This window comes from Petromyzon marinus, chromosome 38 (genome assembly GCF_048934315.1).
Source record: "Petromyzon marinus isolate PM22_M1 ecotype Great Lakes invasive population chromosome 38, UKy_Petmar_22M1.pri1.0, whole genome shotgun sequence".
Lineage (NCBI taxonomy): Eukaryota > Metazoa > Chordata > Hyperoartia > Petromyzontiformes > Petromyzontidae > Petromyzon > Petromyzon marinus.
In genome coordinates this window covers 14,288,121-14,310,077 of record NC_133704.1, presented here as the reverse complement: position 1 = coordinate 14,310,077, position 21,957 = coordinate 14,288,121, and the positions used below count along the sequence as shown (strand labels likewise).

At 48.2% G+C, this 21,957-nt stretch overlaps 1 protein-coding gene across 1 annotated transcript; it reads right to left on the bottom strand.

Annotated features, from left to right (window-relative positions):
• Positions 1-1,109: 1,109 nt before the first annotated feature.
• LOC142930409 (dual specificity tyrosine-phosphorylation-regulated kinase 2-like) lies at positions 1,110-21,683 on the bottom strand. Its single transcript, XM_076072765.1, has 13 exons — positions 21,026-21,683; positions 17,442-17,495; positions 16,386-16,439; positions 15,470-15,618; positions 14,658-14,794; positions 12,835-12,975; positions 12,313-12,448; positions 10,850-10,931; positions 7,754-7,926; positions 5,670-5,730; positions 4,989-5,106; positions 3,989-4,381; positions 1,110-2,263 (listed from the first exon to the last, which is right to left on the bottom strand). Exons 2-13 carry the CDS (start codon positions 17,491-17,493, stop codon positions 1,603-1,605), a joined length of 2,157 nt encoding a protein of 718 aa, XP_075928880.1. The 5' UTR covers positions 17,494-17,495; positions 21,026-21,683; the 3' UTR covers positions 1,110-1,602.
• Between the last annotated feature and the right edge of the window lie 274 nt (positions 21,684-21,957).

Genomic DNA, 21,957 nt, shown 5'->3' with positions numbered 1-21,957 from the left:
TGTCGTTGTGTCTGTGTGTCTGTGTCGTTGTGTCTGTGTGTGTCGTTGTGTCTGTGTGTCTGTGTGTCTGTGTGTGTCGTTGTGTCTGTGTGTCTGTGTCGTTGTGTCTGTGTGTGTGTCGTTGTGTCTGTGTGTGTCGTGTGTGTGTCGTTGTGTCTGTGTCGTGTCTGTGTGTGTGTCGTTGTGTCTGTGTCGTGTCTGTGTGTGTGTCGTTGTGTCTGTGTGTGTCGTGTCTGTATATGTCTGTGTGTCGTTTTGTCTGTGTCGTTGTGTCTGTGTGTGTCGTGTATGTGTGTCTGTCGTGTCTGTGTGTGTCGTTGTGTCTGTGTGTGTCGTGTCTGTATGTGTCTGTGTGTGTGTCGTTTTGTCTGTGTCGTTGTGTCTATATGTGTCGTTGTGTCTGTGTCGTTGTGTCTGTGCGTGTGTCTGTGTGTCGTTGTGTCTGTGTGTGTCGTTTTGTCTGTGTCGTTGTGTCTATGTGTGTCGTTGTGTATGTGTGTGTGTCTGTGTGTGTATGTGTCGTTGTGTCTGTGTGTGTCTGTGTGTGTCTGTGTGTGTCGTGTCTGTATGTGTCTGTGTGTGTGTCGTTTTGTCTGTGTCGTTGTGTCTATGTGTCGTTGTGTCTGTGTGTGTCTGTGTCGTTGTGTCTGTGCGTGTGTCTGTGTGTCGTTGTGTCTGTGTGTGTCGTTTTGTCTGTGTCGTTGTGTCTATGTGTGTCGTTGTGTCTGTGTGTGTGTCTGTGTGTGTATGTGTCGTTGTGTCTGTGTGTGTCTGTGTGTGTCGTTGTGTCTGTGTGTGTGTCGTTTTGTCTGTGTCGTGTCTATGTGTGTCGTTGTGTCTGTGTGTGTCGTTGTGTCTGTGTGTGTGTCTGTGCGTGTGTCTGTGTGTGTCGTGTCTGTGTCGTTTTGTCTGTGTCGTTGTGTCTATGTGTGTCGTTGTGTCTGTGTGTGTGTCTGTGTATGTGTCGTTGTGTCTGTGTGTGTCTGTGTGTGTCGTTGTGTCTGTGTGTGTGTCTGTGTGTGTCTGTGTGTCGTTGTGTCTGTGTGTGTGTCTGTGTGTAATTGCGGGGACTCATTGCGCTTCTTCAAACAGCATCCGGACACAAGTAATATGAAAAATAACAGATTTTTTTTCTTTTCTTACAAAACTAAATTTGTTCCTTACAGTATATATACATGGAGATCTACAATATATCTTATACTTAACAATGATTCCCTTTTTCATTGAACCCCATTATATTTTACAACATTTGAACACAGTACATGATCGCTTTCCATCTCTCTCCCCTCTTGACAACGGCTGAGATTACAAGCTAGGCTGGCTGGGAGGACACCATGCAAGGTGACAGCTCCGAATGTCAATTAGCGTTGATCTGGGCTAGTCCCATGCGTGTGGTGTGGTGGTGATGATGGGCAGCCATCCTCCCGCCACTCCTCCGCTTGGTTCTCTCCCAGTCTTCGCACGAGATGCTGGCAGCGGAAGATTCCCCGAGGCCGTGGTGAATCCCCCCCAGCATTTATTCCGTAAGACACACAGCACCTAATAGAGAGACACACTCACGAGCCATGTAAGTCCCCCCCCCCCCCCCCCCCAGAAATAAAACTAAACTTTGTCCCCAGGGCGGTGAATGGCCGGCCCTGTGACAGGATCATCGTCCTCTCCGCTCGTGCAACAGCAACAGTGATTCCGAACGAAAGAGAGAAATTTCCGGAAGCGCCTCCTAGTGCCTGCGAATCTTCGCCGAGTTCTCCGGGCTTCCGGCGGCCCACTGCCGACATCATCATCATCATCGGCGACGGAGGTGGTGGTGGAGGGGGCGGTGGGGGTGGTGGCAGTGACGGTGGAGATGGTGGAGATGGTGGGGACGGTGGTGGCGGTGGCGATGGTGGAGATGGTGGGGACGGTGGTGGCAGTGATGGTGGAGATGGTGGAGATGGTGGGGACGGTGGTGGCAGTGACGGTGGAGATGGTGGAGATGGTGGGGACGGTGGTGGCGGTGGCGATGGTGGAGATGGTGGAGATGGTGGGGACGGTGGTGGCAGTGACGGTGGAGATGGTGGAGATGGTGGGGACGGTGGTGGCGGTGGCGATGGTGGAGATGGTGGAGATGGTGGGGACGGTGGTGGCAGTGACGGTGGAGATGGTGGAGATGGTGGAGATGGTGGGGACCGTGGTGGCGGCGGCGATGGTGGCGGCGGCGTCTTCATCCCTCCCGTCGTCAGGACGGCGATGTTCCTTGCTGGTGCAGGGGACCGGAACCCAGCTGGTAGAGACAAAATGCCCGTAACATCGATATGCTCCTCATCCGTACTTGAGGCATTCACGGCAGCACCCACTTACTACAGGGGGCGCGTCTCGCGAGGCGACGAGCGGGATGCGTCAAACACCGCCCATGGTCTCCTGGCCCGTGTTAACAGCTGAGAGACGTTTCAGCCCCAAAATGTTCCACGCTCGAACAACTTTTTTCGTTAACATGAGAAGTACAAATTATCGTACAGTTTTAAAATATAGGAATAAAATGTAAAATGTAACGCCTACCGTAAATGAAGAAACAGGGCAAGATCCCCCGTATAGCATAGATCCCCCGTATATATCACCTGTGAGGGCAAGTGCTGTTAGCGAGCACCTATGAAGGCCGGCATGGCACACGAGGGGTGGGTGGCCAGCACCACGCCCGGCCGCCTTTGTCTCCCCAGTCGCAATGTTTACACATCGCACCAGGTACTAATTTGAGGCTGAGTCGACCTAGGGGAGGCCCAGGACCGGTTCAGATAATCGTCACTGGGTGTTGGTGGCCGTGAGCGGGAATGGAACTCGGGTTTCCGGGTTCGTACTGCCACGTGCTAACCGCTGCGCCACCGCTCCCCACACCTACCCATTATAGTGCTACACAACCCTGGCCCTGTCAATAACAATAAAGTAACTACGTAACTACCGTGTTTCAGATCTGCCTTATGTTCACGAACACGTTCCGAGGCATGTTGCTTAGTTTCCCCAATTTAACTACTGCCGCAGACACAGCTTAGTTTGTAGACGCCGGGGTATTGCAAGTCAGGGATCACATCTTTCACAGATGGGATCAGATCACGAATTTTATGCAGTGTTAAATCGAACCTGGATCTTGTGTTTGCTCATGATTTTGGAATCTTTTTGGTGACCCGTGCTATGTATGGCAAGGTGATGGTTTTGTGTCTGCGGCAGTCATTACATTTTGTGTCTGCGGCAGTAGTTACATTGGGGAAACTAAGCGACATGTCTCGGACCGTGTTCGTGAGTAGGACCAATACCTCGGCCGTGGCTGATCATTGTTTTAATGCGGTGAACTCACACGGAATTGATTTCTCTAAGACGAAGGTACTCTGCAAACCCACTGGCTATCAACAAAGATTCGTTCACGAAGCCATCCATATATACAGACACAGACACAATTTCCACCGAGAAGATGGGTACAAACTGAGCAATCATTGGAAGGACGTTATCAACCAGTTTAAGTCATAACTGGCTGTGATGTTCCCATCCTACCACCTTCCGATGTTCGTTGTTCATTAACAGGTTCACACTACCACAGCCAATTCGCGTGCCGACCTGGAGGTGGCGGTGGCTCTGCGATCTTCTATCAACATGCCAATTTTCACCTGGCAGCCCTTTGATTGGTGGAAAACCAACCACCGTCATGGTTGCTGCCCACCACTCACATTACCATTGGCTGCTGACATTTGGGCCACGCCCATTTCAAACCTTTATAAACAGTTTGCCTTTAGAATCTAACCCACTTTTCCTGATGACGACCGCTTGCGTTGCGATCGAAACGTCGCAGTTTTTTGTTATTTTTTTGTTATTTAATTTGAACCTATCTACGTGACTTTACCGAAAGACCCAAAGAATATGGATTCTCTACGCCCGTTGCCAAAAGGGGAGGCACTTTAACTCAACAACCCAGCCAGCCCCAAAACTTCACCAAATGCACCACTCGCACACGAAGACTCACTTCCCCTGACTCATGGTCCGGCTAATGTCGCCGTCCCAGCTGCTGTCTTCTCTGAGGCCCTTCTCAGTGCCCCTCTCGCCGGACGCGGAGGGGATCGCCCCGCCCGACGGTTCGCGAAGCCACTCGCAAGCCGTCACGTACGACTCCACACTCTCGGAGGACGCCGGCGGCGACGGGGCGGAAGCCGCCGGATCGGGTGACCCGCATCCACCGGAAGAGGAGTCGTCGTCAATCTCGCTGAGCGTGCCGCAATTATTGCCGGGGGTAAAAAAGGTTCCCTCGGCCTGGCTAGACGTCGTCAGGAACGCTTCCGCATCCAGGTAGAGGGAGCTGTCCGCCATCCACTCGTGCTCGAGGGCGTCCTCAGGCGTGAACCTCCACATGGGATCCCACCTGGAGAGAGGGGAAGGGAAATAAATAAAGCGGTCAAGAAGGCCCACTCCTCTACAAATATGGAGTAGGCGCGAGCTGTACGATCTGTTCTCCGAATAGCACCGCATGGTGCTTTCACGACACCATCGAGCGACCGGAACTACGTCGCAGCGCGCGTAGGGACAAGCGGTCGTGCGGCCGCCTCGGCGCAACGTAACGCAGGGACATTGGGATGCTGGTGGATGCTTCTGGATGCTGCCCACCATGCCCACCACGCGCCTCGGTCTTTGTTCGGCCTGCGTATGCACCTCACGCATTATCGCGGACTGCGCTTTACCCTACGTTATATATTGCTTATTATAATGCGATTTTTCCTAAACATTTTGTTCTTCAGGAACACAGCTACTATCGCGTGATAGGATAAACAGGCTGCACGCAGTTTTACCGACAACCGTATCACGTCACGTGGTTGACCGTCAGATGACGTCATCAAAAACATTTTGCCCCTGACAGGACAAGCAGCTGCCCAATCTCAACGAAATTGCATCTGTCAGGTGAGTGTCGATCACAGATGTGAATTGAATTATCGACGAAGATAATGCGCAGTGGGCGGTGGTGTGTCACTTACGTGAGGCATCCTTTGATGAAATTGAGGAAATGGATATTTTCCGTCCCAAGCACTTCGTTGAGGGGTAAGCTTTCCGGGGTTACTTTCTTGTTCTTGACGAAGATCTCGCCCATGTGACCTGTTTTACGAAACAAACAAGGACACGGAGAATTAGTGCTGGGATGAAGACTGCAACGCAGTGCGCACTTTATGCACGACTTGAATGTCGCTTCAGTGTTGCCGAACGAATACATGATGAGGTCGTGCTCGTTGCACACAAAGTGCTTGCCGCAAATGAACCACTATACCACGCCATCGAACAAAGACGGAGGTCACCGCATCGCACGAAGCTTTAAGATGCGCCTCTGCGGCCGTCTGGAACGCTCTTCCTTCCGATATTAGGAAGCCACTGGGAGCTGTGCACTTTTAAATCATCATCGTCGAGATTAAAAAACTAATTTATCTTGAAACAGCTTTTTTGTGTTTAATTTGTTGTCCTTCCCCTGTACCTTCAATGAGCACGGTTGGCTACGTCAAATCTCAGACTCAAAGATGCACTTGCACGTGGAGATTCCCCGTCGGCTCATGGCCGATAAAGGGAAAACAGATTAAAACAGAGGGCAATATCGCTGGCTGCATTGCCACACGGCTCTAGGAGAAGTGCCAGCGCAAGTAGCGACCGCCGCCCCCTCCTCCACTCACCAAAGGAAATGAGCTTCGCTTTCGAGGTTACGATGACAGTCATTGGCGGCACCCCCAGGATCTGCACGCACGCACGCACACCACAGCGGCGATGAGTTGACGTGGGCGAGATCAGTCGAGAGATTAGTCGTTGATGCACACGCGATTACGTCAGTTTAACACGTAGGCTTTCGCGACCAATATTCATAATAAAGGTTTTTGGGTTAGATCGCGTTTATTTATAAATGTGTCGTAACCCTCCACCACCCGACACGGCCAATCAGCAAAAAAGTGTCACGTTGACAAAAGACAAATAATTCACTACTTCAGCCCACCGGTGTGTTGAAGAGTTAATCCACATTTACAGTTTGAGTACGACTTTTCGCTGGTAAATACATCCAGCATCATCGGGCAATTCGCCACCATTCTGGCGAATTGCCCGATGATGCTGGATGTATTTACCAGCGAAACGTCGTACTCAAACTGTAAATGTGGATTAACTCTTCAACACACCGGTGGGCTGAAGTAGTGAATTATTTGTCTTTTGTCAACGTGACACTTTTTTGCTGATTGGCCGTGTCGGGTGGTGGAGGGTTACGACACATTTATAAATAAACGCGATCTAACCCAAAAACCTTTATTATGAACGCGATTACGTGTGTCCGTCCGGTCGACTTACCTTCGGCCACTTTCGTCGGATCTCAGAAGCTCAGCAGGTTTTGGCCTGCAAAGTGCTCGGATGAGTGACCATTGCCCACACCAGATTGTCGGGATTACGTGGTGTGCATTACTGGGCAGTGCAACAAAATCTATTGTTGTACTTCATATGCTTCCATGCTCTGCTCCCCTTCACCAACCTACACCGACCATCATTGTGCAGTACAGTACTACTATTCCCTATTACTACTCAACTATTTTTTATTTTACCAGGTAATGCCCCACTTAGCTATACAGTAGCTCTTTTTCAGAAGCAACCTGGCCATCACAATGGATAGCTTCACGAAGTGGCTTGCCATCACGTGATAACTTATCGCAGCCAAATACTCTGTTTGCGCACACGGAGAGACGCACGGAGCGACGCACATGTGACTCGCTTCGCGGTTCGTGACATGTCGTGGGTCTGTTATGAAACCGCGTTTATATTGAACTAACTGCAGCTGACTTAAATTTTGATTTAAAGCTTTCGTGACTGCAGTAATTCATATTCTTAGTTTTTTCGGTAAAGTCACGTTGAAGAGAAACAACAAAATAACAAAATATATATAAAACAATAAAAAATTCTCACGACGTTTCGACCATAACTCAAACGGTCATCATCAGGTGTGTCGGTTTGCATAAATTTATTTTGAAAACGGCATATTTATTTATATATATAAAAATAACGTTTGCAAAAAATAACGGCATATTTATTTATATATATAAAAATAACGTTTGCAAAAAATAACGTTTGCAAACGTTATTTTTATATATATAAATAAATATGCCGTTTTCAAAATAAATTTATGCAAACCGACACACCTGATGATGACCGTTTGAGTTATGGTCGAAACGTCGTGAGAATTTTTTATTGTTTTATATATATTTTGTTATTTTGTTGTTTCTCTTCAACGTGACTTTACCGAAAAAACTAAGAATATGCAGCTGACTTGTTATTTCTTTCAGGTGACGGCCTCACTGAGTTATGCAGCATCTTTTGCAGAAGCAACCTGGCCTATCACACTTGATAGCTCAACGGTGTGGCTTGTCGTCATGTGGAAATGTATAGCCGCAGCCAAATACTCTGAAACGCGTGGTGATGTTGTTGTTCTAAATGTGGAGGGGAAAACCCGAGGACCCGGAGGAAAATCCACCCAGTGACCACGGGGAGAGAGACAGAGAATGCGCAGACTCTAAATATACAGCAGCAGCAGCAGGCGTCAGTGTCGGAATCAAACCCACGACCTCCTGCGTACCAGGCGAGGTAGTTAACATCTCGCCACACGTAACTTGTAGAAAAAAAACCCTGTGACAAAGAGCTTCATGGCTCATCGGATTCCTCCAGTATTAAACACATTCAGATTCTAATCGTTGTTGCTGTTGTTGACCTAGAAAGACCTCGAACATACCTCGATGACCCTCTCCAGATGGTGACATTCCAACTTTCTGTTGAAGAGGTGATGGCCAGTCACGAGCTCAGCAGCCACGCAGCCCAGGGACCACATGTCCACGGAGCACGTGATGGGCAGCTTGAGGTACATCTCTGGCGCTGTGTACTGCTCCGTGCCAAACCTCTTGAAGACTACAAAAAAAGAACGACAACAAAAGATGTCGATATATCTTGCATTAGCATCTCTTGCCATGGGGGCGAGAGATGTTAACTATGTCGCCTGGTACACAGGGAGGTCGTGGGTTCGATACCGACCCTGATGCCCACTGTGGTCGCGTGGATTATTCTCAAGGCAGGCACGGCACACGGCGGGGTGGGTGGACAGCACCACGCCCGGCCGCCTTTGTCTCCCCAGTCGCAATGTTTACACATCGCACCAGGTACTGATTTGAGGCCGAGTCGATCTAGGTGAGGCCCAGGACCGGTTCAGATAATCGTCACCGGTGTTGGTGTGCCGTGAGTGGGAATCGAACTCGGGTCGCCGGGGTTTATAACACAGCGCACTAACCGCTACACTAACCGCTACACACACACACAGTACACACACACAGTACACACACAGAGTACACACACACAGTACACACACAGTACACACACACAGTACACACACACAGTACACACACAGTACACACACACAGTACACACACACACAGTACACACACACAGTACACACACAGTGCACACACACACAGTACACACACACAGTACACACACAGGTCACACACACAGTACACACACACAGTACACACATACAGTACACACACAGTTCACACATACAGTACACACACACAGTACACACACAGTACACACATACAGTACACACACAGTACACACATACAGTACACACACACAGTACACACACAGTACACACACACAGTACACACACAGAGTACACACACAGTACACACACAGTACACACACACAGTACACATACAGTGCACACACACAGTACACACACACAGTACACACACAGGTCACACACACAGTACACACACACAGTACACACACACAGTACACACACACAGTACACACACATTACACACACACAGTACACACACACAGTACACACACAGGTCACACACACAGTACACACACAGTACACACACAGTACACACACACAGTACACACATACAGTACACACACAGTACACACACAGTACACACACAGTACACACACACAGTACACATAGTACACACACACAGTACACACACAGTACACACACAGTACACACATACAGTATACACACAGTACACCCACACAGTACACACACACAGTACACACAGTACACACACACAGTACACACACAGTACACACACAGTACACACAGTACACACACACAGTACACACACACAGTACACACACAGTACACACACAGTACACACATACAGTATACACACAGTACACACACACAGTACACACACACAGTACACACAGTACACACAGTACACACACACAGTACACAGACAGTACACACACAGTACACACACACAGTACACACACACAGTACACACACAGTACACACACACAGTACACACACAGTACACACACACAGTACACACACAGTACACACACACAGTACACACACACAGTACACACAGTACACACACACAGTACACACAGACAGTACACACACAGTACACACACAGTGCACACACAGTACACACACAGTACACACACACAGTACACACAGTACACACAGTACACACACACAGTACACACACAGTACACACACACACAGTACACACACAGTACACACAGTACACACACACGTGGTGCCACGACAGCGAAGCCGCCCCGTGGGAGCCGTGCCTGCAACGGGGGTGCTGCAGCGGAGAAGCCACCCGGCCTCCGTCACGGCGCTTCCCCCGCCACCCTCCACGTGAACACACACCTGCACTCACGTAGGGCCTCGTGGGGGGGGGGGGGGGGTCACCTGCCCCTGAGTTTTTACCCGAGAGCCCCCCTCGTGGGGGTGCTCCACGGTTTCTCAGGGCCAGGGAATTGGCAGCCCCCCCCAGGCCGAACGACACTGCGGCGCCGTGGATTAACCTAACATTGTATGGCCACGGCGAACTCACTGAGAACCGCAATGAGGAAACACCCAAAACACACGCGGATCGGCAGGCAGGTGGGGGGTGGGGCGGTACAGGAGGTCCTGCATGCCGTGCACTTGGTTAAACAATAGAGGGCGGGCGTCGGGGAGGAGGGCTGATCTGATTGGCAGAGAGCGGGAAATCCGAGGCTCCTGATTGGATGAGAGACCAGCGGATCAGCGGCGCCTGGGCTTTGAAGTAGGGGAATAAAAAGGGTCGAAAATGAGAAGCAGGCCTCTCTTTTGCCCGGGGTCTTTTGGAGTGAGGGACCGAGGAGTGATCGTCCCCTGCTACTCGAACGTCCGTGAGACGGGTGGCAGAGCAGCCAGGTCCAGCCCCCCAGCAAAAGCCACGTGCAGCCTCGTCTCTCTGCGACTACCTACACCTCGAGAGCAGATCGTAAGTACGGAGAGGGGAGGTAAGTCTAAGAGGGAATATCCGTTAAGGAGAGTGAGTAGGGAGAGACGGGACAAATTGGGTCCTAGACCATAGAGAGATAGGTTAGATCTGCCCTGCTGGTCCACACTGACACAGGTTGGGTGGCTTCATTAATCGAGGAATAAATCGCCAGTAGACATTAAACCGTGTCGTGTTGTCTCTGTGAGTACGGAGGGGGGTGCCTGGTGTTGTGAGCCTGTTCGTTGTGGTTTCCTGCGTTTTCGCACGAGCGTATATTTTGCCCGCGCGTGCACGCTCGCTGTGCACGTTAACGTGTGAGCCCGCGCGTTGTGGTGTCCCGTGTATTCTGCCCGCGTGGGTACTCTCGCCACTGGGCAGCTCGTGGTTGGCGTGTACGAGAGGGGCACAGCGGCGCATTCGCAAGGTGGTTAGTGCAGCCATTTAAATCATGCCACGAGGGGCAGCCGCGAGGGGGGGAGAGTCGGAGAACGGTGGGTCACAGGAGAACGGGGAGATGGGGGGCAGTCTCCCCAACACACACCCACTCATGTGAGCTCACTTACCATTGGGACACTCTTGAAAGCTGAGACCAAAATCTGCGAGTCTGACATCGCTGGTGTCTTGGTCCTTGATGAGGATGTTTTCCTGGAGAAGACAAAGATGTTAGATACCTCGCCTGGTACGCAGGAGGCCGTGGATTTGATCCCAACCCTGATGCCTGCTGCTGCTGCTGTATATTTGGAGTGTACATGTTTCCCCAGTAGTCGCATGGATTTTTCCGGTTTCTCCCTCCACATTTAGAATCAACATCAGACGCTGAGAGTATTCGGCTGATATATATGTTTCCACATGATGATTAGCCACTGCGTTCAGCTATCATTTTTGATAGCCAGGTTGCTTCTAAAAAAAGCTACACAGCTCAGTGGGGCCTTAAATAAAAAGTAGTTTAGGTTATAGTTTCAAAAACACTCCTGGATTGCGACTCTCTACTTCAGTTCTAATACTAATGGGTCATCTGTTTTACGATAGGGTTCAACTATTTTTTAAATCGTGAATTTGTTTCCTCAAAAAGTGTGAACGTTGCAAGTCAAAGTTATTGCTACGCAGACCTCCTGGGGGTACCGTGAGGTGATTTATAAAGTAAAGTGATTTATGAACGTGAGGTGATTTATAAACGTGAGGTGAAATTATATCAGACGAGAGAGTCATTGGTGAACAACCGTGTTGTATAAATCTACCGATATAAAATAACGATAACATTTAAATCCATATGGTAGCCTATAAGGATATAACAAATGACGTCACGCGTGCAAAGCGCGCCCGTTGATTTTTGTTTGTATTCGCTTGCAGTTACTGGCCAGTTAGCATACTTCGCAAAATGGACAATTAGTTAAAGTATTGATGTTCATTATTCATACATTCATTTATCAGGACCATGTTGGGTCAGGCAAGGGGGGTACTCGGTTGAAACAAAATTCAGGGAGCTGGTGGGAACGTTGGGTTGCTCGGTCAATGGCCAGGGTCAAAGGCGGCACCACGTGGTGTATTCCGCAAATATGCCCGACTGTGAGGGCGGGCACAAGCCGGCGTGAGTAGGTTAAACGTTGAGTTTTATAAGGGCACCACGAGGTGACCAGCCCCACCCAGCCCCACCCCTCCCACCCCCCACCAGGCCCCACCCAGCCCCTCCCCACCCTCCCCACCCTCCCCAGCCCCTCCCCACCCTCCCCTCCCCACCCAGCCCCTCCCCACCCTCCCCTCTCCACCCAGCCCCACCCCTCCCATTTTATCCGGGTGTCCGGATACACGTGAACAGACATCCACAGACATACACAATTAATCCCCTGCCTCCTGTGAATAAATCCCGGTTGGGCTTCCAGTCCACTACGTCTCCTACTACCAGTATAACCACTGGCTTAGAGCATTGTCACTGAGATGCACGAAGCGCTGTGGGTGGGGCGCTGTGGGTGGGTGGGGCACTCTGGGTGGGATGTCAATGACGCTGCAGGCCGTTGTATTCACTCACCGGCTTCAGGTCTCCGTGAATTATTTTTTTATTCTTGAGTTTCTGCAGGGCCTTCAGAATGGACCTCACGTACACCTTGGCCTCGGGCAGTGTAAAGGCCGTGGGAGCCAACTTGAGTTGCTGTCTGAGGTCTCCCCTGCGAGACAGAGCGGCACGCATGGTTACGCTCCCTTCTTCTTCTTCTTCGTGACCAATGCGCATGCGGCGCGTATTGGAGACGAGGCTCCTCGCAAGAGCCGGATGTCGACTCTACCGTCGGATGTCGACTCTACCGTAGCCGGTCACTCACAAACATTCCCCACGTCGGTGACGTAGGGCCCCGTGGGGGACAGTGTCCTTGTGCACGGCTGACAAGTGCTCCCGTTTCCCATCGCTGTTTATAATCATGAAGCAGATGCATTGTGTTATGTGTATGCATGTTGCGGGGAGGAGGCTCGTGATGGACGCTGCTACTGGGCAGTTGGAGGCAGTCACCCTCCAGCAACAAGGGAGGGCGGAGGAGCGACACCCACAACAACTCACGTCAAAAGCTCAAGGACCAGACTGAAATGGCCCCTGAAGGTGAAGGTGTTGAGGAGTTTGATGACGTAGTTGTTGTTTTTCTCTTTCGACTGCAACGCTTTAAGCATCTGCACCTCCCTTTCGGAATGGTATGGCTTGGTGCTGCGGAGAGAAAAGTGGTGAACGAGTCTTACCCCGCTCTTAGTACTGCACGTTGAGAAACAAGGTGGCCGCATCAACACATTTCTTTAATAATAGAGGTGTTTTTTCTGGTTCGATCGCGTAAATATATAAATGTGTCATTAAAACCCGCCACCACCCGACACAGCCAACTAGTAAGGGTTGTCACGTAAACAGAACGTGGCCAATTCGTCACTAGTACAGCACTCGTGTATAATGTAGTGTATAGTAGTGTGTAGTGTATAGTGAAGTGTATAGTAGTGTTTAGTCGTGTGTAGTGTATAGTGACGTGTATAGTAGTGTATAGTGTAGTGTATAGTGGTGTAGTGTATAGTATAGTGTATAGTAGTGTAGTGTATAGTAGTGTAGTGTGTAGTGTATAGTGTAGTGTACTAGTACAGCACACCGGTGTGTTGGAGAGCCAATCCACAACATTTACAATCTGAGTACGACGTTTCGCCAGTAATTACAACTAGCTTCATCAGGCGACAGCCAGATTTGTGGAGAAGGCCACCTGTTTAGTTCCTTATATAGAGGCGTAGATGTGGTGACCACGCTTCTGCGCTCTTGCACCACGTGGGGGGGGGGGGGATTACTGAGTTAACATACATGATGCATGTACATTATGCGAGCCCTTTGATCTTGTCCTTCCTGTCCATTGTGTGTATTAAAATAGCCGTACCAACGGTAATCCCTATTGAAGTATGGTGCCCTTTATAGGCATGCATTTAAATCATGTATTATTTGATGATTCCCCCACGCACCTCCGATTAACACGGTTGGCTACGTACGGCACGAAAGAAGTTAAACATATATACATCCCCATCGCAGGAAGGTGGAATGCCTTAACAGTGCAACCCAGCAATTTGGGTAAGCACTCCTCCCCATAACTGCACCTGAGCTAGCGATGGAAATTTCTAAATATTACAGGGACCACTCATATAAAAGGAATTCCACTTCGAACATTTTCTTTCCTGATGATGTTTTATCTATAATACTATTCAGAGAGGAAACATCGACTGCTGATCACTATCTAGATTTTTCAGCATTGTCTCCTATAAATATACACCGATGCGAGTTGATTTAACACGCAGGATTTCGTGACTAATATTATTAATAATAAAAGGATTTTGGGTAGGATCGCATAAATGTGAATGTATCGTTAACCCACCACCAGCCGACACAGCCAATCAGTAAGGTTTGTCGCGTGAACAAAACGTGCCAATTATCTATTATTTAAGCACATCGGTGTGATGGCGAGTAAACCCACAACATTCACAATTGGCTATTCAAGACATCATATATTGATTCATTATGATTAACCCATCTGGTAATATGTCCTGCATATTTTCAGATTAACATATTCCATTGTGACTTATATTACAGTAGAATAAACCCCCCTCTGATCTTTGCGCCTGATAGGCTTACGGTGATGATGTCATCTTGCTCAATTAACGACCGGAATGAGGAAGACGTCTTCACAATTCTGGAAAATCGCCTGATGATGCTGGTTGTAATCACCAGCGAAAACGTCATATTCAACTGTAAATGCTGTGGGTTTACTCTTCATCGCACCGGCGTGCTGAAGTAATCGCTAATCGGCACATTTATATTCACGCAATCTCTTCAAACTCTTCTCTTCACAATTCCAGATATAAACTCACTATGATTCGTGCTGCAGCATTTTCACAGCTACTTCCCGCTTATGTTTGTGATCCAGGCATCGGATCACCTGGCCAAATCCTCCCGCTCCGAGCACACTCAGGAACTGGTACCTATATGCCAGATGCTCATCCTGGACCTGGAAAACATTACAAAAGAATTCGATTTACACTCAGATAAAACAACATTTTCAAACCAAACTGTTATTTTTATTTTGCCAGGTAAGACCCGCTGAGCTATATAGCTCTTTTTCAGAAGCGACCTGGCTATCACAAATGATATCGCTCAACGAAGTGACTTATCACTTGGAAATTTATAGCAGCCAAATACTCTAAATGCGTGACGTTGATTCTAAGTGTTGAGGGAAAACCCAGGAGCAAAATCCACGGGACCAAGGGGAGAACATGCAAACTCCAAATATACAGCAGGCTATTGGATTAGCAGTGTGTTGCTAATCCAACACATTAACACAGCTACTTCAACGCTAAATTCTTCTGTTGATATGTAAACTCCTTTGTCAAGGCGCTTTGCTCCTCCCACCCAGCTTAAAAGACGCTGCCAAGCTTAGCAGTGTTCATTGAAGCGCTGTCGTCCCGACAGTTCTGTTCCTTCACCTGAAGAAGGCTACTTGTGTTGTGGCCGAAACATCGTGAGAATTTTATCATGTTTTATTTTTATTATTTTATTTCCATTCTACGTGACTTTACCGAAAGAACCAAGAAGAGAAATCCTATGTGTTAAACCAGGGGTGTTATGTTTACAGTGAGATGTGAATTGGTTGGAAACCACATGAACCTTGGTTGAGGGTACGTACCAAATTGTAGTGGTGACTTGTGAAATCATGGACATCGTTGAAAGAACTCTGTGATGGCTGACGGATCTTGAAATAATAGATGCGCTTGTAGCGTGTGAGTTCATCATGCTCAAACGGTGTCATTCTACTTCCGAATTTCCAGAGGATATCTGCATGCACACACACACAAAAACAAAGACAAAGATCCCCCGTATATCCTTTAATGGACTGTTGGAACAAGTGCTGTGAGCGAGTAGCACCTATGAACGTCGGCGCTGTGGCACACAAGGGAGGTGGGTGGCCAACACCACGCCCGGTCGCCTTTGGCTCCCCAGTGGCGACGTTCACACATCACACCTGTTAGTCATTTGAGACCGAGTCTACCTAGGGGAGGCCCAAGACCGTTTCAGATAATCGTCACTGGTGTTGGCGGGCGTGAGCGGGAATCGAACTCGGGTAACCGGGTTTGTAGCGCGGTGAACTAACTGCTACACTAGCGCTGTCCATACACGCACACATACACGTACGTACCAAGAACGTGTATGTGCATTGAAAGCAGAGTAAGCATCAACAAGGAGAGCATCACTTACAAGAGCTCAGTCTAACCTCTTACGTGTCTTCTATTGAGGGGTATAGCATCGTTGAGGGATGAGACTTAATCATGGAATGGAAGCCAAAGGAGGAACACGCCCAAGAAGAAATTACGCAATCGGAGAAATGAAATGAGAACGTGTGCAGGTTCTAGGACTGTTGTATGGCGGGATCATGCGATTATGGAGGTGTTCTAATCAGAGGTGCGGGGAAGGACAAAAAACTAACACAAAAATCAGTTTTAAAGAAATTAGTTTGTCAATCTAGATGATTTAAAAGTGCATAGCTCCAGAGACGTAGCAGTGGATCGGGCGCTTCGATTATACTGTAGTGAATGGAGTAGTACCGGTAGGCGTGTAGTGCATCCCTGCCTCTGCAATGACGACAGGTTCATCCATTGCTGCTAGTCACGCGCGGACACACAAACGCACAGATATATCAGTAACGCCTTCATCAAGTACAACGCGACGCACACATGATTGCCCCATGACGAAAATTTAGCAGCATTCTCTTGAAAAATAGCCATGAGACACACGGTGGGGCCCTCCTGGGTAAACAAATGCAACAAAACGACACAGACAAGTGGATAATTTAATCCATGATAGAGGTTTTTTTTGGGTTAGATCGCGTAAATATATAAATGTGTCCTTAAAACCCGCCACCACCCGACACAGCCAACTAGTAGGGCTGTCACGTAAACAGAACGTGCAAATTCGTCACGAGTACAGCACGCCGGTGTGTTGGAGAGCCAAGCCACAACATTTACAATCTGAGTACGACGTAAAATAACGACAAATTTATATATTTACGCGATCTAACCCAAAAAAACCTCTTATGGATGATATTGGTTGCGAAAGCCCACGTGTTAAACGGATCATTTAATATAAATCAGTTTTAGCTAAGGGATATGTGATCACTTAAGGTGTTTGTGGCATCGATTATCCTGGACCTCAATAGAGATTGTACCCATGTCTGTACTGTGCAGAGGGCTTGTGAAATAAAACGTCAGTGTTTTTGATGTAATTACGCAAACGGAGAAATGAAATAAGAACGTGTGCAGGTTCTAGGACTGTTGTATGGCGGGATCATGCCATTATGGAGATGTTCTAATCAGAGGTGCGGGGAAAGACACAAAACTAACACAAAAATAAGTTTTAAAGAAATTAGTTTGTCAATCTAGATGATTTAAAAGTGCATAGCTCCAGTGGCTTCCTAATATCGGAAGGAAGAGCGTTCCAGACGGCCGCAAAAGCATATCTGAAAGTGCGCGATGCGGTGACCACTGTCTTTGATCGTGGCTGTTGATAATGCAGTGAACTCGAGTTGTGCGTGTGTGCGCTAGATGCAGAGACGTAGCAGTGGATCGGGCGCTACGATTATACTGTAGTGAATGGAGTAGTACCGGCAGGCGTGAAGTGCATCCCTGCCTCTGCGATGACGACAGGTTCATCCATTGCTGCTAGTCACGCGCGGACACACAAACGCACAGATATATCAGTAACGCCTTCATCACGTACAACGCGACGCACACATTCATGCGTCGTGGGCCAGTGGATTGCTGCCAAGGCAACCTGACGGCGTGGCCGCACGTTCGCCGATCGTTGCAAGAAGAGGTTCGCGGTTAGACTCCAGCGGCCGCCCTGGATAATGCTGCAGTGTGTATCTATGATGCGAACGCGACGTGGACGCACGTGCCGTTTGCTTCGCGGCAAACGTTCAAGGTCCCGTGACACAAATAAGTGCAAGAGTAGCCGATTATGTGCCGGCGTCTTGATCCAAATTGAGTAAATTACTCAATTGGAAAGTAGAAAGCAATCATTGCCCCCGACTGATAAATAAATAAGAAAAAAGGTTTTACCATTTTTGGGAATAACACAAGGTGTTAAAATGTTCACTCACCAAATAGACCCCTATTGCAAGGCATCGAACCTGCATTAACCACACATACTTGTGGTAAAACATGCAAAGAAACACGCTTTGATAATAACGTAAGCATTGTGCTAGAAACTGACTGGCCCTCACCAGAGAGAGCTTCCTTTGTGGCCTTGTCTCACCAGTGATATAGAGCAGAGAACAACGCCAAAAGGCAAACGTCGCCCCTATGACATCATCACCCCTACGACATCATTACCCCTACGACATCATCGCCCCTACGACATCATCACCCCTTTGTCATCATCGCCCCTACGACATCATCGCCCCTACGACATCATCACCCCTACGACATTATTACCCCTTTGTCATCATCACCCCTACGACATCATCACCCCTACGACATCATCGCCCCTATGACATCATCGCCCTATGACATGATTGCCCCATGACGAAAATTTGGCAGCATTCTCTTGAAAAACAGCCATGAGACACACGGTGGGGCCCTCCTGGGTAAACAAATGCAACAAAACGACAAGTGGATAATTTAATCCATGATCGAGGTTTTTTTGGGTTAGATCGCGTAAATATATAAATGTGTCGTTAAAACCCACCACCACCCGACACAGCCAATTAGTAAGGGTTGTCACGTAAACAGAACGTGGCCAATTCGTCACTAGCACAGCACACCGGTGTGTTGGAGAGCCAAGCCACAACATTTACAATCTGAGTACGACGTAAAATAACGACAAATTTATATATCTACGCGATCTAACCCAAAAAAACCTCTTATGGATGATATTGGTCGCGAAAGCCCACGTGTTAAACGGATCATTTAATATAAATCAGTTTTAGCTAAGGGATATGTGATCACTTAAGGTGTTTATGTGGCATCGATTATCCTGGACCTCAATAGAGATTGTACCCATGTCTGTACTGTGCAGAGGGCTTGTGAAATAAAACGTCAGTGTTTTTGATGTTAGGGGAACTGATATCTGTGCTTATACTTTCACATGAGCCGTTGTCCATGCTGTCAATTGAGCTTGTGTCACTGTTTTGTGATGTGAGTTTGTAGCATTGGACTGTCAGGCGAGCATGTATTAGGTATTAACATCACCTCAGCCCATCATCTCTCAGGGTTGATGAAATAAGCACCAAATAAATACCAAATAAAATTAGTGGAAATGCCCGAAGTCCCTTGGCAGGTTGTCTCCGCACAGGATGACCTCAATGATGCACTTTGAACTCATCTAGATTGAAAGCAAATTTATTTAGAACTGCTTGTTGGGGGCCATCCATTTAGTACGTACGCATGGAGGGAGGAGGGGGCGGTTAACCCAAATGCGTATGCTTGTGTATGGGGGGTCGACTGACAATGTACGTACGCATAGGAAACGGGGGGGGGGGGGGGGGGGTGAAGTCTCGATAATAATTTGTCTATATTGGCCTTCAAAATAGTTAGATAGTCCTTGATCGTTTCTGCGTGGATTCAATATCAGCCGTTCTATAGGATTCGGGGGGGGGGGAGGGGTGCTTCAAGCGTATGTACGCAGGTGGGGCGGGGGGGGTGTAAAAAGTATGCGTGCGTACAGGGTGGGGGGGGAGGGGTCAAGTTTTGACGGACTTTTGCGTGCCTACTAAATGGATGGCCCCTTGTTGTGTTTAGTTTTTTGTCCCTCACCCCGCACCTCCCATTCGCACGTTTGGCTACGTACGGTGCCAAAGAGGTTCAACATACATAGACATTGCATAATAAAGGTTTTTGGGTTAGATCGCGTTTATTTATAAATGTGTCGTAACCCTCCACCACCCGACACGGCCAATCAGCAAAAAAGTGTCACGTTGACAAAAGACAAATAATTCACTACTTCAGCCCACCGGTGGGCTGAAGTAGTGAATTATTTGTCTTTTGTCAACGTGACACCGGTGGGCTGAAGTAGTGAAATAATTCACTACTTCAGCCCACCGGTGGGCTGAAGTAGTGAATTATTTGTCTTTTGTCAACGTGACACCGGTGGGCTGAAGTAGTGAATTATTTGTCTTTTGTCAACGTGACACTTTTTTTGCTGATTGGCCGTGTCGGGTGGTGGAGGGTTACGACACATTTATAAATAAACGCGATCTAACCCAAAAACCTTTATTATGAATAATATTGGTCGCGAAAGCCTACGTGTTAAATAGACATTGCATTTACGGGAAACAAAAAAAACGGTCCTAATTTTGTCAACACCAAAGGAATGGTGAGCTGAGTAAATCTACAACTGGGATTTGGGTTTGCGTCCGTTAGAGCATAAGGACATCACTCAGCGTCACACGGCCAAACGCACGCATCTACGCATGTACACCATAACGTAGATGTGAAAACCCCCACCAATGATCCTATTCAGACTGTCCACTTTGAAATCACATTCATGGCTAAGTAGACCCTGTGGTTTGTCATGACTTACTTACGCGATCTAACCCAAAAACCTTTATTATGAATGTCAGCTTTTTGGTGACTGCATGCCTACAAGTAGGAAACTTTCGATTTAAAGCTTTCGCGACTGCAGGGATTAATCTTCTTGGTTCTTTCGGTAAAGTCACGTAGAAGGTAAATAATAAAATAATAACAATAAAAATTATAAAATAAAATATTGTGATAATTTTATTTTGTTTTATTTTTATTATTTAATTATATTATTTCCCTTCTACGTGACTTTACCGAAATAACCAAGAAGTAGGACACTTCATCATTAGACCTTTGCCAGTACCAAAATGTAATAATAGGGTTTTTCCCCTTTTTTTCTGGCAACAAAACTGAAACCTTTTAACAAGGATTCATGTCTGCATTAACCACAATACCTGAAGTCAAAATGCAAACAAAAACATACTTTGATAATATATGATGCATTGCCCTTGAAACTGATTGGTCCACACCAAGGGACGGCTTTCTTTTGAGCCTCGACCCAATTGGTGCTCGACCACATGACGCCAAAAGGTGTACGCCTTTTATTGAACATTTGTAAAATGTTCCCGGATTATTTAAGAAATGTGAAAGACAAATAATCCCACTTTCGTGACGAGATATCACACAAATTAAAGAGACATCACCTAAGGAGCAGGAGCTCCACCTACCGTGCGACTGCTCTCGACGAATTCAATCCCAGAATGCAACGCGGGAAGCCTGTGCGCTCGGTGACGTCAGAGGGGGACCACGTGGGCCGCGGGTTCTGATGTGAAATGTTCGCCGCATAGCTTTCAGCCGCTTGAGCACCACGTGCACCACACACGCCGTCGATGTCGTGGTACACAGAGGCAAAGATCTCCGTGACACACGGTTGGGTCAAGTGGCCTTAGCGAGTAGCAGCGCCTATGAAGGTCGCTACAGGAGGGGGTGGGTGGCCAGCAACACGTCCGGCCGCCTTTGTCTCCCTAGTGGCGATGTTTACACACTCATGGCACACACACACGTGTTACGACTCATTACGCACACACACACACGTGTCATGACATTCAAAGGTGTGTGTGTGTGAGATCAGGAAAGTTTTTGTGTGATGTTGCGTGGAGACGCTGCTGCCGAGTGGTGGCGCTATCGGCAGTCTGTACAGTGCACACGCTACGAACCCGGCCACCCGCGAGTTCGATTCCCGCTCACGGCCACCAACACCACCAGTGACGATTATCTGAACCGGGTGCTGGGCCTCCGCTAGATTAACTCGGCCTCAAATGAGTAGCTGGTGTAGCGGTGTGTAGTAAACATCGCCACTGGGGAGACAAAGGCGGCCGGGCGTGGTGCTGGCCACCCACCTCTCCTGTAGCGACCTTCATAGGCGCTGCTGTTACTCGCTAACGCCACTTGCCCCTACAGCCTGTAAAGGCTACACGGGGGATCTTTGTACTCGATGTCGACTGTAATGTAGACCGACGCCACTGCTTCTCTACAATAAAGTTAAAAAAATCACAACAACCGACTGGTGAGTACAGCGCCTCTGTAAACGAGTATATTATATCTTTTATAGGCGTAAGTTTATATTTTATTCTTGAAAAGTCGTATGTACAGTGGTTGA

Bases quoted from the DNA above. Each gene is read 5' to 3' on its own strand.
- LOC142930409 (XM_076072765.1), bottom strand. From the start codon at position 17,493: ATGGATGAACCTGTCGTCATCGCAGAGGCAGGGATGCACTTCACGCCT. The intron at 15,619-16,385 runs GTACTACTCCAT...GTGTGCATGCAG, and splicing joins GATGCACTACACGCCTACCG to ATATCCTCTGGAAATTCGGA. The intron at 5,731-7,753 runs GTATGTTCGAGG...GCGTGCGTGCAG, and splicing joins ATCTGGAGAGGGTCATCGAG to ATCCTGGGGGTGCCGCCAAT.